Source organism: Hypanus sabinus, chromosome 11 (genome assembly GCF_030144855.1).
Source record: "Hypanus sabinus isolate sHypSab1 chromosome 11, sHypSab1.hap1, whole genome shotgun sequence".
NCBI lineage: Eukaryota > Metazoa > Chordata > Chondrichthyes > Myliobatiformes > Dasyatidae > Hypanus > Hypanus sabinus.
The window spans coordinates 90596890-90609960 of record NC_082716.1 but is presented as its reverse complement, the minus strand read 5'-3'; the positions used below and the strand labels follow the sequence as shown (position 1 = coordinate 90609960).

The 13071-nt window shown below is 47.9% G+C and overlaps 1 protein-coding gene across 1 annotated transcript in view; it reads right to left on the bottom strand.

The window, feature by feature from the left end:
* Positions 1–13071, bottom strand: part of imp3 (IMP U3 small nucleolar ribonucleoprotein 3) — a 224374-nt gene that overhangs the window by 127270 nt on the left and 84033 nt on the right. Inside the window, exon 3 of the mRNA XM_059984900.1 lies at positions 6399–6473. Within this exon, the coding sequence (XP_059840883.1) occupies positions 6399–6473 (75 nt within the window). The remainder of the gene's footprint in view (positions 1–6398; positions 6474–13071) is intronic.

Genomic DNA, 13071 nt, shown 5'->3' with positions numbered 1-13071 from the left:
TTCAGAGTGCTAAGCAGCTGCTTCGAGGAGCCCATGGCTGCTGATTGCTGCCAGGTTTGAGGAGTCAGGGTATTTATAAAGCTTTCAAATTTGCATCACTTGACCTTTCCTTAGGATGACTGTGAACAAGCCACAGCCCTAACAAGCTAATTAAGGTCTGAGACCTTGGTAAAAGTTATCTGAGAGCTCAAATTTCTTGGGGTGCCCAAACTTTTGCATGGTGCTCCTTTCTTTTTTTTCTCCCACTCTAAAATTGTACAAAATAAAGATAATACACTAATCTTGTTTAAAATGTTGAAAAGAATGTGTGGCGGCTCTTTTCCTAGCTTATGCGAACCGACTCACAATTAGATAGCCTACGGGGGTTTGCGAGCACAGAGCTTTGGAGCCTCTTCGCCATGGGGGGCCGGTTGACAGAGGCTTAAAAGTGAGGCTGAAGTTTTCGAATAAAGTTTTTCCTTCGACTGCAGTTACCGACTCCGTGTCGTAATTTTAGCGCTGTTTGTAGCACACCGCTACAATTGGTGACCCCGACGGTCCAAACGATTTTTGGACCAGAAATGACCGACGCCGCCTCTGTTCATGCGGTTTCGTTGAAACTGCCGGGTTTCTGGACACAGCGCCCGGACCTATGGTTCCAGCAAGCCGAAGCCCAATTCCACGTTCGCCGGATCACCTCAGAAGACACCCGCTACTACTACGTGGTGGGCTCCCTCGACCAGGACACAGCTGCCCAGATCGCGGAGTTCGTACAGTCGCCCCCGGCAGACGGCAAGTACACGGAATTCAAAGCCCTGCTCCTCAGGATTTTCGGACTCTCACGGCGCGAGCGGGCTGCCCGTTTACTGCACCTGGATGGCTTGGGCGACAGACCTCCATCGGCTTTAATGAACGAGATGTTGTCTCTGGCCGAGGGACACACAGGCCTCATGTTTGAGCAGGCATTCCTGGAGCAGCTGCCCGAGGACATACGCCTGCTGCTGTCCGACGCGGATTTCAGTGACCCCCGGAAGGTGGCAGCCCGGGCGGACTTGCTGTGGAACGCCAAAAAGGTGAGCGGGGCGTCCATCGCACAGATCTCCCAGCCACGCTCCCGGCAGCAAACCAGTCCAGGCCCGGCCGCAGAGCCCACTAACCCCCGGCCCAATGACCACTGGTGCTTCTACCACCAGCGGTGGGGCGCAGAAGCCCGCCGTTGCCGCCCGCCCTGCCAGTTCCCGGGAAACGCCAGGGCCAGCCGCCGCTGATGGCTACGGCGGCTGGCCATCGGGATAGCCTCCTGTATGTGTGGGATAGCAGGTCGGGACGCCGCTTTTTGGTCGATACTGGGGCTGAGGTCAGCGTTTTACCTCCGACAAGTTACGACACTCGCAGCAGGGCACCAGGTCCCCCCCTGAGGGCCGTGAATGGCAGCACAGTAAGGACCTATGGCACCCGTCAGGTGCAGCTACAGTTCGGCCCCAGCCAGTTCACGTGGGACTTCACACTGGCCGCCGTAGCCCAACCGCTTCTGGGTGCGGATTTTTTGCGAGCTCACAGCCTGCTGGTTGACCTGCCCAGGAAGAGACTGGTACACGCCGAGACCTTTCAGACGTTCTCCCTGGGCGCGGCCCAGTTGCCAGCCCCTCACCTCGGCTCCATCACGCTGTCCGACAACGACTTCACCAGGGTCCTGGCGGAGTTCCCATCGGTTCTGGCACCGCAGTTCACAGCAGCCATGCCCAGGCACGGCGTACAGCACCACATCCCGACACAGGGACCACCCCTCCATGCCCGTGCTCGGCGGCTTCCCCCGGACAAGCTCCGACTGGCGAAGGAGGAGTTCCAGAGAATGGAGGAATTGGGGATCATCCGGCGGTCCGACAGCCCCTGGGCTTCCCCCCTGCACATGGTGCCCAAAGCGACGGGGGGCTGGAGACCGTGCGGCGACTACCGCAGGCTGAACGAGGCTACCACACCGGACCGCTACCCTGTGCCGCACATTCAGGACTTTGCGGCAAACCTGCACGGCGCCCGGATCTTCTCCAAGGTCGACCTTGTCCGAGGGTACCATCAAATCCCGATGCATCCTGACGACGTCCCCAAGACGGCTCTCATCACCCCGTTTGGCCTCTTCGAGTTCCTCCGCATGCCGTTCGGCCTGAAGAATGCCGCACAGACGTTCCAGCGGTTAATGGACGCGGTGGGACGGGACCTGGACTTCGCGTTCATCTATTTGGATGACATCCTCATAGCCAGCGGCAGTCGTCAGGAGCATCTGTCCCACCTCCGTCAACTCTGCGCCCGACTGAGTGAGTACGGTCTTACAATTAACCCTGCCAAATGCCAGTTCGGACTTGATACCATTGACTTCCTGGGCCACAGGATTACTAAAGACGGGGCAACCCCTCTGCCCGCTAAGGTAGATGCGGTCCGCCACTTCCCCCGACCCACCACGGTCAAAGGCCTTCAGGAATTCGTAGGTATGGTCAATTTCTACCGCCGCTTCCTCCCTTCAGCTGCCCGGATCATGCGCCCCCTGTTCGCCCTGATGTCGGGTCCGAGCAAGGACATTACCTGGGACGAGGAGTCCGCCGCCGCTTTCGTTCAAACGAAGGAAGCTTTGGCTGACGCCGCAATGCTAGTACATCCCAGAATGGACACCCCTACCGCCCTCACAGTGGACGCATCAAACACGGCAGTCGGTGGGGTGCTGGAGCAGCTCATCGCAGGTCGCTGGCAACCCCTGGCGTTTTTCAGCAAACACCTGCGGCCACCCGAGCTCAAGTACAGTGCTTTTGACCGGGAACTGTTGGCGCTCTACCTGGCAATCCGGCATTTCAGGTACTTCCTAGAAGGTCGGCCCTTCACCGCGTTCACGGACCACAAACCGCTTACCTTTGCGTTTACGAAAGCATCCGACCCCTGGTCATCCCGCCAGCAACGCCACCTGTCCTACATCTCTGAATACACAACGGATGTCCGGCACGTCTCGGGTAAGGACAATGTCGTGGCGGATGCGCTCTCTCGCCCTACCGTTCATGCCCTTTCCCAAGGGGTAGACTTTGAGGCACTGGCAGAGGCACAGCAGGTAGATGAGGAGATTCCGAGTTACAGGACTGCAGTCTCTGGTTTGCAGCTCCAGGACTTCCCCGTGGGCCCAGGTGAGAGGACCCTACTCTGTGACGTCGCCACCAACCAGCCCCGTCCGGTCGTCCCCGCAGCCTGGCGGCGACGTGTTTTCGACTCCATTCATAACTTGGCGCATCCCTCCATCCGGACAACTGTCCGGATGGTTTCCAGCAGGTTCGTTTGGCACGGACTCCGCAAACAGGTCAGTGAATGGGCCAGGACGTGCATGCACTGCCAGACGGCCAAGGTTCAGCGGCACACCAAAGCCCCACCGCAGCAGTTCCATCCCGCCCACCGGCGTTTCGACCACATTCATGTGGATATCGTGGGCCCCCTGCCAGTGTCGCGCGGAGCGCGTTACCTCCTGACTATCGTGGACCGGTTCACAAGATGGCCAGAGGCGGTCCCGCTCACCGACACCACCTCCGAATCTTGCGCCCGAGCCCTGATCGCCACCTGGATATCCCGCTTTGGTGTACCAGCCCACATTACCTCCGACAGAGGCGCCCAGTTCACCTCCAGCCTGTGGTCAGCTATGGCCAGCCTTTTGGGGACTCAGCTGCACCACACCACTGCCTACCACCCACAGTCGAACGGGCTAGTGGAGCGTTTCCACCGTCACCTGAAGTCGGCCCTCATGGCCCGCCTGCGAGGAGCCAACTGGGCGGACGAGCTTCCCTGGGTCCTTCTCGGCATCCGCACAGCGCCCAAGGACGACCTGCACGCCTCGTCGGCCGAGTTGGTATACGGCGCGCCCCTGGCCGTCCCCGGGGAGTTCCTACCAGCCCCGAGGGGGCAAGAGGAAGAACCCGCTGCAGTCCTGGGCAGACTTCGCGAGAAGCTCGGTAACCTGGCCCCCATACCCACTTCACAGCATGGGCGGCACCCGACCTGCGTACCCAAAGACCTACGGAACTGTAAGTTTGTGTTTGTACGAAGGGGCGGGCATCGGCCACCGCTGCAGCGGCCATCCGAGGGGCCGTTTACGGTGCTCCGGAACAACGGGTCCACGTTCGTGCTGGACGTTGGGGGGAAGGAGGAGGTTTTCACGGTGGACCGCCTCAAGCCGGCCCATGTGGACCTGGCGCAACCGGCCGAGTTTCCGGCGCCTCGGCGCAGAGGCCGACCTCCCAAGCAGGTTCTGGCCCAGGCTGTGGACATTGGGGGGTGTATCGCCGGTTCTGGGGGGGGGTTATGTGGCGGCTCTTTTCCTAGCTTATGCGAACCGACTCACAATTAGATAGCCTACGGGGGTTTGCGAGCACAGAGCTTTGGAGCCTCTTCGCCATGGGGGGCCGGTTGACAGAGGCTTAAAAGTGAGGCTGAAGTTTTCGAATAAAGTTTTTCCTTCGACTGCAGTTACCGACTCCGTGTCGTAATTTTAGCGCTGTTTGTAGCACACCGCTACAAATGCTTCATTAACTTTATGACTTTTGGAGATCAATTCATCTTCTACTCACTAAACTATTCACAGTAACAGAAATTTTGACCGGGGGTGCTGAAACTTTTGCATGCCACTGTATTCCATGCCGCATCTTAAATTTTAAAAGATTAAACAATATCGCTAAAGGATTTGCTTTGTAAAGCACAAATATATTTATATATTAAATTATCTGTTACTTTTTGATGTCTTTCCTAAATTTTATTTAAAAATAAAAACATTTCAGCCTCTTCAGAAAGAGATTTGATTGGTGACTGAAACACTGACAATGCAGGGGAAGCACCTGATGTGTATCTCATAACCAGTATTCAGTACCAAAGTACTGTACTTTGTTTAACTTTCCTTCAGTGCTGTCGTATTGTTTTACATTCCCTTCAAACAATCTTGGCAAATGGGTGAACAAAAGAATAGAAAAAGTGTACATATTTCAAAGAAGTCTGCATACAATTTCAAGTATCAACTTAGCTTTTGCTCTCTCTACCTGATGATTTGAAAAAGCATTAAGTAGAATCGGGACAAGATTAGGTAGAGAAAGTGGGCAGGGAGTCAGAGCACACACATTGAAAGAGAAGGAGCCACAGATGAGGAAGAATGAGAGGAGGAGGAAGAAAGGAAGCACCAGAGACATACATGGCCAAGTTAAACCTGGTTAAGAGGAAGCTCAGAATCAGGAGATCTCAAATGGACAGAATCCAAGCATACAATTGATGTTACAAATCAAGAAATTTATCATGGTGATTTGTTCAAAAATTAAAAACAAACTTGGAAAATTCAGAATGAAAACTGAATAAAAAGTCTGTTGTTCCTAGTTTATAAATTCTTACCTTTCAACCACATTTCTCTTGGAGAACTATAGCATATTATCAAAGAAAATGTTTTACACAGAATAGAGCTGCTTGGTTCATCATGAATATGGTGGTCAAAATAATCTTTAAATCTGTTTCTGTGAGCAATATTAGCAGCATTAAGCACTACAAGACCACTGATGACATTTAAATTAGTAGTGAAGGACAAGGTGGCAGAATGGTAAATAAACAAGACCAATGAGAGAAAGCAGAAGCAGTGATAAACCAGCAAGAGCAGGAAACAGAACACAGAGGAAAAGAAACCATCAACAATACTGGCAGCTGAACATAAATCAGGCTGCATCATTATTCACATCTACAGTTTGCACAGGAATCAGACTTTTGCCAGATTAATAGTCTAATTTACTTCAGCTACTGACAGGAAAAATTAAGACAAGTGCTAAATTGCCACATGCACTTTTATCAAACACTAATGTAGCAGCCAGATCCAACAAGGCACATCCAGTGCATGGTCCACAGCTTTGCTAAGTCAGTTTAAACTGAAAGCTACTACCAAAAGAAAAGCACCGATTTTTATTTAAATCAACACCAATCAAACTGATACTATTTTCATTCAATAACAAAGGCAACTATACTATTAAATAGCGCTACAAGATCATAAATTATCTGCAGCAACCCTGCTCCCAATTTTGCCAAGTCGCAATTTTTAATTGACCCTCTATTGTGATAACCTCTACCCACTGTTTCTGGACCGAGTTATTTCAGGAATGTGTTTATGGTAGCATGCTTCAGTTGGGCAATATGTAATAAATAACATTGTTATGTGATCCATTAGTGAAGACAGACAACATCAGGACATAATATAAAGCAACTGCACTGAGAGCAGGGTTAGAAGGAAAAAGAGACTTTGTGATTTCTTTGTCATTCAAATTTCTTTCCATTCAATGATTAATGTGCATGATTTGTCCAATATTACCCGTAGCAAGGTATTCTGAAAGAATTCTGCTCCACCCTGGAGTCTGTCATTTCTTAATTCATACCTGCAAAATGATGATGCTGAGACTTTCTCACAGAGGTGCAGACCCTGCTTTGTGGGGATCAAGCCCAATGAATATCTGAGGGAAAAAAAATAGAAAGTTCAGTTAAAATAGTTCAAAAAAATGAAGCATTTCCCACAACCTTTCAACATATAAGTTTTCATCATCTGAATGCATCATCACCACTCAACATTATTGACACAAAACCATCTTGTTGCACATTGTTCAGTGTGAACACATTGTCCTGCCCTCAAAATATGCAGGGCTGTTTATTCCAGTTTGCATTTGTTTATCAACTAAAGTTATTATTTAACAACAGCACTGGTACCAAGACTAAAAAAAGAATGAATGCTCACACAGTTCTTACTTCGTAGAATGTGCATCATTAAGATCTTCTTTCAAAACGCAAATCTCCAAAAGGTGTCACACTGTGATATGAAAAGACTGTGGGTGGTGTGGTGACCTTTAACTCTGGCATACAAGTCACATTCCAGCCAAGACCACAAGAATTCAAGTTTCTCCAAGAAATGAGCTCTTGAGAATTAAATTAATCACAAGCACGATATACCAATGGCACAAAACCACTCCCAAATATTTCCAAATTTTACGCAAAACGCTAAATGCAAAAGAGGAACTGGTAAAATGGCTCAACTAAATGCAATCTGCTGAAGAAGAACCTGGGATTTGGGGAAGGACGGTACATGAGGGGCAGTAGATAAAGTTTAGTTTATCATGAGGACGTTCTTTATAAATGGGACATTTATTTTTGGTTAGAATATGATAGTGGACCTACTCAAACCACTGCAGTCAGCATGGATTAATGTTCGTTTGGATGTTACAATGAAGGAATGAGGTCTGAGATTCTGCTCAAGTTGATATTGCAGTCCTGGAACATCTGGCTGTCAAGTGTTGCCCGTTGTAAGTATTGAGGGAGTTCACTGCCATCATCCTCCACAGAGTACCACCGTACACTCCACCAGAGCAAACTTCAGGCTGGCACTGGAGGAGCTGAGTACCATGACCAGCAGTCATGAGGCAGTACATCCTGATGTCTTCCCAATCCTCGCAGGGGTCTTCAACCAAGCCTCTCACAAACTACCACATACATGTTTCCTGGGGCCAACACATTCGATCACTTTTGCACCACCATCAGGAACATTTTACCAGGCCATTCCATACCCACACTTTGACAAGTCTAATCACTTGACTGTACTTCTATTCCCCACACAGAGGCAGAGACCAAAAACCACAGTACCAGTGAAGGACCATATTCAGGGATTCATCTTTGGATCTGAACATGCCAAAGTCATCGCCAACTTCATCAGGACCTGGATGGATGCCTTTGAAAAAGAGGTATAAACCAGGAGATTTGCAGTCTGCTGAGGGCAAGACCTGTGGCATTCAAGGTTTGCACACCATTACTTCCTACAAGGCAAAACTTGACAGCCTAATTGGCAGTGATGCTTCACTCCCCGATGCACACTTTCATGCACACTTTGAAAGGGAGAATAACATTACACCTGTGGTAAACCCCACTGTTTCCAGTGACCCTGTGATCAGTATCGGAGAACAACCTCAAGACTTCCTTCAAATGGGTGAAACCTTGCAAGGTATCAACACCCAGCAGTGACTGAAAATCTGTGCTGCCCAACTGGCTGGAGTTCGTCAACATAGCACTTCTATTGTCGAAGGTTCCCACCCGCTTCAAATTATACCAGTGGCTCAGCGAGGCAGAGTGAGCCACCTGAAAAACTTCTGCCCTTTTGCGCTCACTCCACTGTGAGGAAGTTGGGCATGGATAGAATTAACTCCTGCCTCAGTGAGGAAGAAAATTAAATTTTGAATTAAATTTTGTTGTCAAGCTTGACTGGCTAAGTATTGCTCAAGACTTGGGTCATGAGGGTGACAGGATAAGATGCAGACACTGTCTTGATCATGCAAACTAATAGCTAGAAATAGATCATGCCACTGATGAGGTCATGCCAACCTTTGTCTGAGATCGCCTAGCTGATAGACGAACTGACTGTAGATGTGCAATTCTAGTTTTGCGTGGCAATATTGGTAGACTTGCTGAAATCAATTGGTAGACTTCTTGAAATTGCTGACCAAGTATGTTTAGCTGTTAGCTACTGCCCAAAATTTACAGTATAATTTTAAGATGTAACCTGGCATTGGCAGAGTCGTAAGACAAAGGTTCCCCGTGATCACATATTAAAAGGTTAACTTTATACGGAGGACTGTGTCTTTATTTCTGTTCCCTAACAGAGCAAAGTCTCTTTACAGCAAATTGGCAACAAAATTCTTTTGCAGTAAAGTAGGATAAATCACAGTAAACCCTTCGACTGAGCAAAGACCTGGATTTTTCTCTTCTACCACTATTGTCAAAGTTTCAAGTTCTAAGTAAAATTATTATTAAAGTACATACATCACCATATACAACCCTGAGATTCATTTCTTGTGGGCATTCACAATCATTACAAAATGAACAATAGAATTAAAGACCCCACACGAGATGGACAAACAACCTAAGTGAAAAAGACAAACTGCAAATTTTAAGAAATATGAATAATGATAAAGAATTAAGCAATAAAAATCAAGAACCTGGGATAAAGAGTCAATGAAAATGCATCCAAAAGTTGTGAGAACAGTTCAGTGTTGGGGTAAGTGAAGCTGTTCCCTCTGGTTCAAGAGCCTGATGGATCCTGAACATAGTGGTGGGGGTTCTGAAGCTCCTGCACGTCCTTCCTGATGGCAGCAGTGAGAAGAGAGCATGGTTGAGATTCAGTCTACAACAGATGCAATCTCACTGGCTCTCCACTCAGCTTTGCAGCATCTAGACAACAGCAAAACAAACATCAAGCTGCTGTTTATTTTTATTTTATTTAGAGGTACAGCATGGTTATGAGCCCTTCTGGCTCAACAGGCCTACGCAGCTCAATTAGACGCAAATGACCAATCAACCGACTAATCCATACATCTTTGAAATTTTGGAGGAAACCACAGAACCTGGAGATAATCAATTACAGCTCTATTCACCATCACCTCCTCACTACTAAACAACAAGATTCAAAACCTAGGCTTTTTTTTAAAAAAAATCTCTTTGCAATTGGTTCCTCAACTTCTGTCAGTAATAACATGTCCTTGCTGACAATCAAGCACATCTCAATGATGTGTGATTAAACCACTGCTCCAATCTCTACACTCATGACTATGGGACCAGGCACAACTCAAATGCCATCTCCAAGTTCACCAATGGCCCAGCTGTTGGTGGCAGAATCTCAGATTGCAATGAGATTGCACACAGAACGCAGAATAAAGAGCTACAGTTATATAGAAAGTGTAAGCCAGGCACACAGTAACGTGCAAAGCCAGGCAGTGAGAAGTGTTGACAGAATCCATGGAGGGGAGGCTGGTTTCCACAATGTGATAAGCTCTGTCTGATTCTTTGTGACTCAAGATGAGCAGTTGTCATACCAAGCTGCGATGCATCCTGATAGGATACCTTCTCAAAACATCAGTAAAAACTAGTGAGGGTCAAATTTCTGTAGCCTCCTGAGGAAACAGAAGTGCTGGGGAACTTTTTTGGCCACGGTACCTACACAGTTTCACCAGGACACTTAGCCTCAAGCACCACTGATGTGAATGGGCATGTACGCACAGTCTCCCTCCTGAAGTTAAGGACTAGCTCCTTTGTGTTTGCTGACGCTCAGGCAACAGTTGCCATGACATTATGTCACACAGCGCACTGTGACATCATAGTCACTTGCTGTGAAGTCCTCAGGTTATCCTGTTCCAAAGCTGGTAATCATGTTCATTATATGCAGGCTTCACATCTGCCTGGGGGGTGGGACATGGACTGCCACCAGATCGACATTCCCTGTCAAGTAACCAGGAAAACAGCTGGACTGTCACTTCCAAGTGCTATAAGGAGTTGATTCAGAAGCAGACCCCTCCAACTTCTGCTCTACCTAATGGCACACTATAGTCCATCCGGTGAACTGAGGAGCCCTCAAGCTGGAACGTACTGTCAGGTTCAAGGCATATTTCAGTGTGACAGAGCAGACACTATTCCCCCGGTTCGTTTTCACAGCTCGGTCTCACTTCCAGTGAGCAAATGGGATTATGTCATCATTACGGTGGACCTGCCCTGGACCCAGCACACAAATGCAATTTAGAAAAAAAGCACAGCACCACTTTTACTTCCTTTGAAATTTGCAAATGTTCGGCATGACATCTACAGTATAACTGATGTGTGGTGGAGAGTATATTGTCTGGCTTCATTACAGCCCGGTATGGAAACACCAATGCCGTTGAACAGAAAATCCGATGAAAAGTAGTAGATCTGACCCAGTCCATCACTGGCAAAGCCGTCCCCACCACTGAGCACATCTCCACAAGAGTTTTGTTGCAGAAAGCAGCATGACACCCACTACCCATGCTCTCTCCTTGCTGTTGCCTTCAGCAGGGTACAGGAACCTCGGGATTTGCACCACCAGGTTCAGCAATGGTTATTCCCCCGTACTCTGGAGGGTGTGGCTTAATCCTTTCGAAAGCTGCTTCCGTCATGCTGATTGGTTCATTTAAAGTTTGTGATGCACATTTCCCATTGGTAGGGCAAAGGACGCAATGGAGCCCACCTCCAATTCTGGGCAACCTGGTTCTTTCTGTCCTGCCACCCACAGGACCCGACCTCACAAATGGTCCTGAAGGACCACTGGGAATGAACATTGCAGACACAGAGAGGCCCCCCTGCAGTTTCTTTAGTTAAGTATCTTTCCGTAGCATGCTTACTTCTTCGATTTTATAAATCAGGGAGGTTTAGCACAGTATCTGTTCATTTAAAGGGTAACTGTGTAGTGCTTTTGGGTACTTAGATGATCACTTGTTTACCTAGACACCCAATTTAGTGTTTCACTGTTCGTTTCTTAAATATTGAACATATCCATTTTTAAATCTGCGTGTCCTATTTCATTCACTGGATCCTTGAACATGTTCTTCCATTTTGCAACCCCTCAACTATCAGGCTCTTGAAACAGACAGGATAACTTCATTCATCTTTCACCTGCACCACCATTGAAATATTCCCACAATCTATGGACTCACTTTCAAGGACTCATCTCATGTTCTTGATATTTACTACATTTGTTCATTACTACTTCTGTCTTTTCGTATTTGCACAGATTGGTGCCTTTTGCACACTCGTTGTTACCCCTGATGCTGTGGTCTTTCATTGACTCTATTACAGTTTTTGGAATTGTGGAGTATGCCCACAAGAAAATGAATCTCAGAGTCATATGTGTAGTTTGATAGTAAATTTACTTTGAACTTTAACATTGAAGGGTACAAGGGTCAGCATGGACGTAGGAGGCAAAAGGGCCCATTTCCGGGCCATATACTAGGATTCAATGATGTCTGCCATTCCATTACCTTTCAAACTGCATGTAATGTGACTGACACAGTTCAATCTGTTCCACAATCCAAAACCCAAAGCACTCCTCTTTAATCAATACCACCCTCTGTTTATGATACAGACACCTCTACTCCAGCAAAGTAACTCAGCTCAAGTGATCACTTTCCTCAACTCAAGGGACTGAATTTGAGTTTCTCAAACCTAACTACTTCAATTTTCCTTTTCTGGATCCTCCTGTCCTCTGCCTGAACACTATTCAACAAAATCATCTTGTTGCTTAGTTGGAATTCAATATGGAGTTCAATTATTGGACCATTACAACTCCTCCTTTTAACTCTGCCCTATACAGCTTCTCTGAAACCATATTTTGCTTTCACTACTCTCTTTATACATGCCTGGCTCTCTTTATATCATTTTCTTATTTAATAAGCCCTGCCTAAGCATTCTGATACATACCTTCAACAACACACACAAAATGCTGCTGGAACACAGCAGGCCAGACAGCATCTATAGTGAGAAGCACTGTCGACGTTTCGGGCCAAAACCCTTTGTCAGGACTAACTGAAAGGAAAGATAGTAAGAGATTTGAAAGTCATGGAGGGAGGGGGAAATGCGAAATGATAGGAGAAGACCGGGGGGCGGGGGTGATGAAGCTAAGAGCTAGAAAGGTGATTGGCGAAAGTGATACAGAGCTAGAGAAGGGAAAGGATCATGGGACGGGAGACCTCAGGAGAAAGAACAGAGGTGGAGGGAGCACCAGAGGGAGATGGAGATCAGGCAAACAACTAAATATGTCAGGGATGGGGTACGAAGGGAAGGAGGGGCATTAACGGAAGTTAGAGAAGTCAGTGCTCATGCCATCAGGTTGGAGGCTACCCAGCCAGTATGTAAGGTGTTGTTCCTCCAACCTGAGTTTGGATTCATTTTGACAGTAGAGGAGGCCATGGATAGACATATCAGAATGGGAATGGGACGTGGAATTAAAATGTGTGGCCACTGGGAGATCCTGCTTTCTCTAGCGGACCAAGCGTAGGTGTTCAGTGAAACGGTCTCCCAGTCTGCATCAGGTCTCACCAATATATAAAAGGCCACACCCGGAGGACCGGATGCTGTATACCACACCAGCTGACTCACAGGTGAAGTGTCGCCTCACCTGGAAGGACTGTCTGGGGCCCTGAATGGTGGTGAGGGTGGAAGTGTAAGGGCAGGTGTAGCACTTGTTCCGTTTAACATATAAAGGTGTCTGTATCATAAACAGAGGGTGGT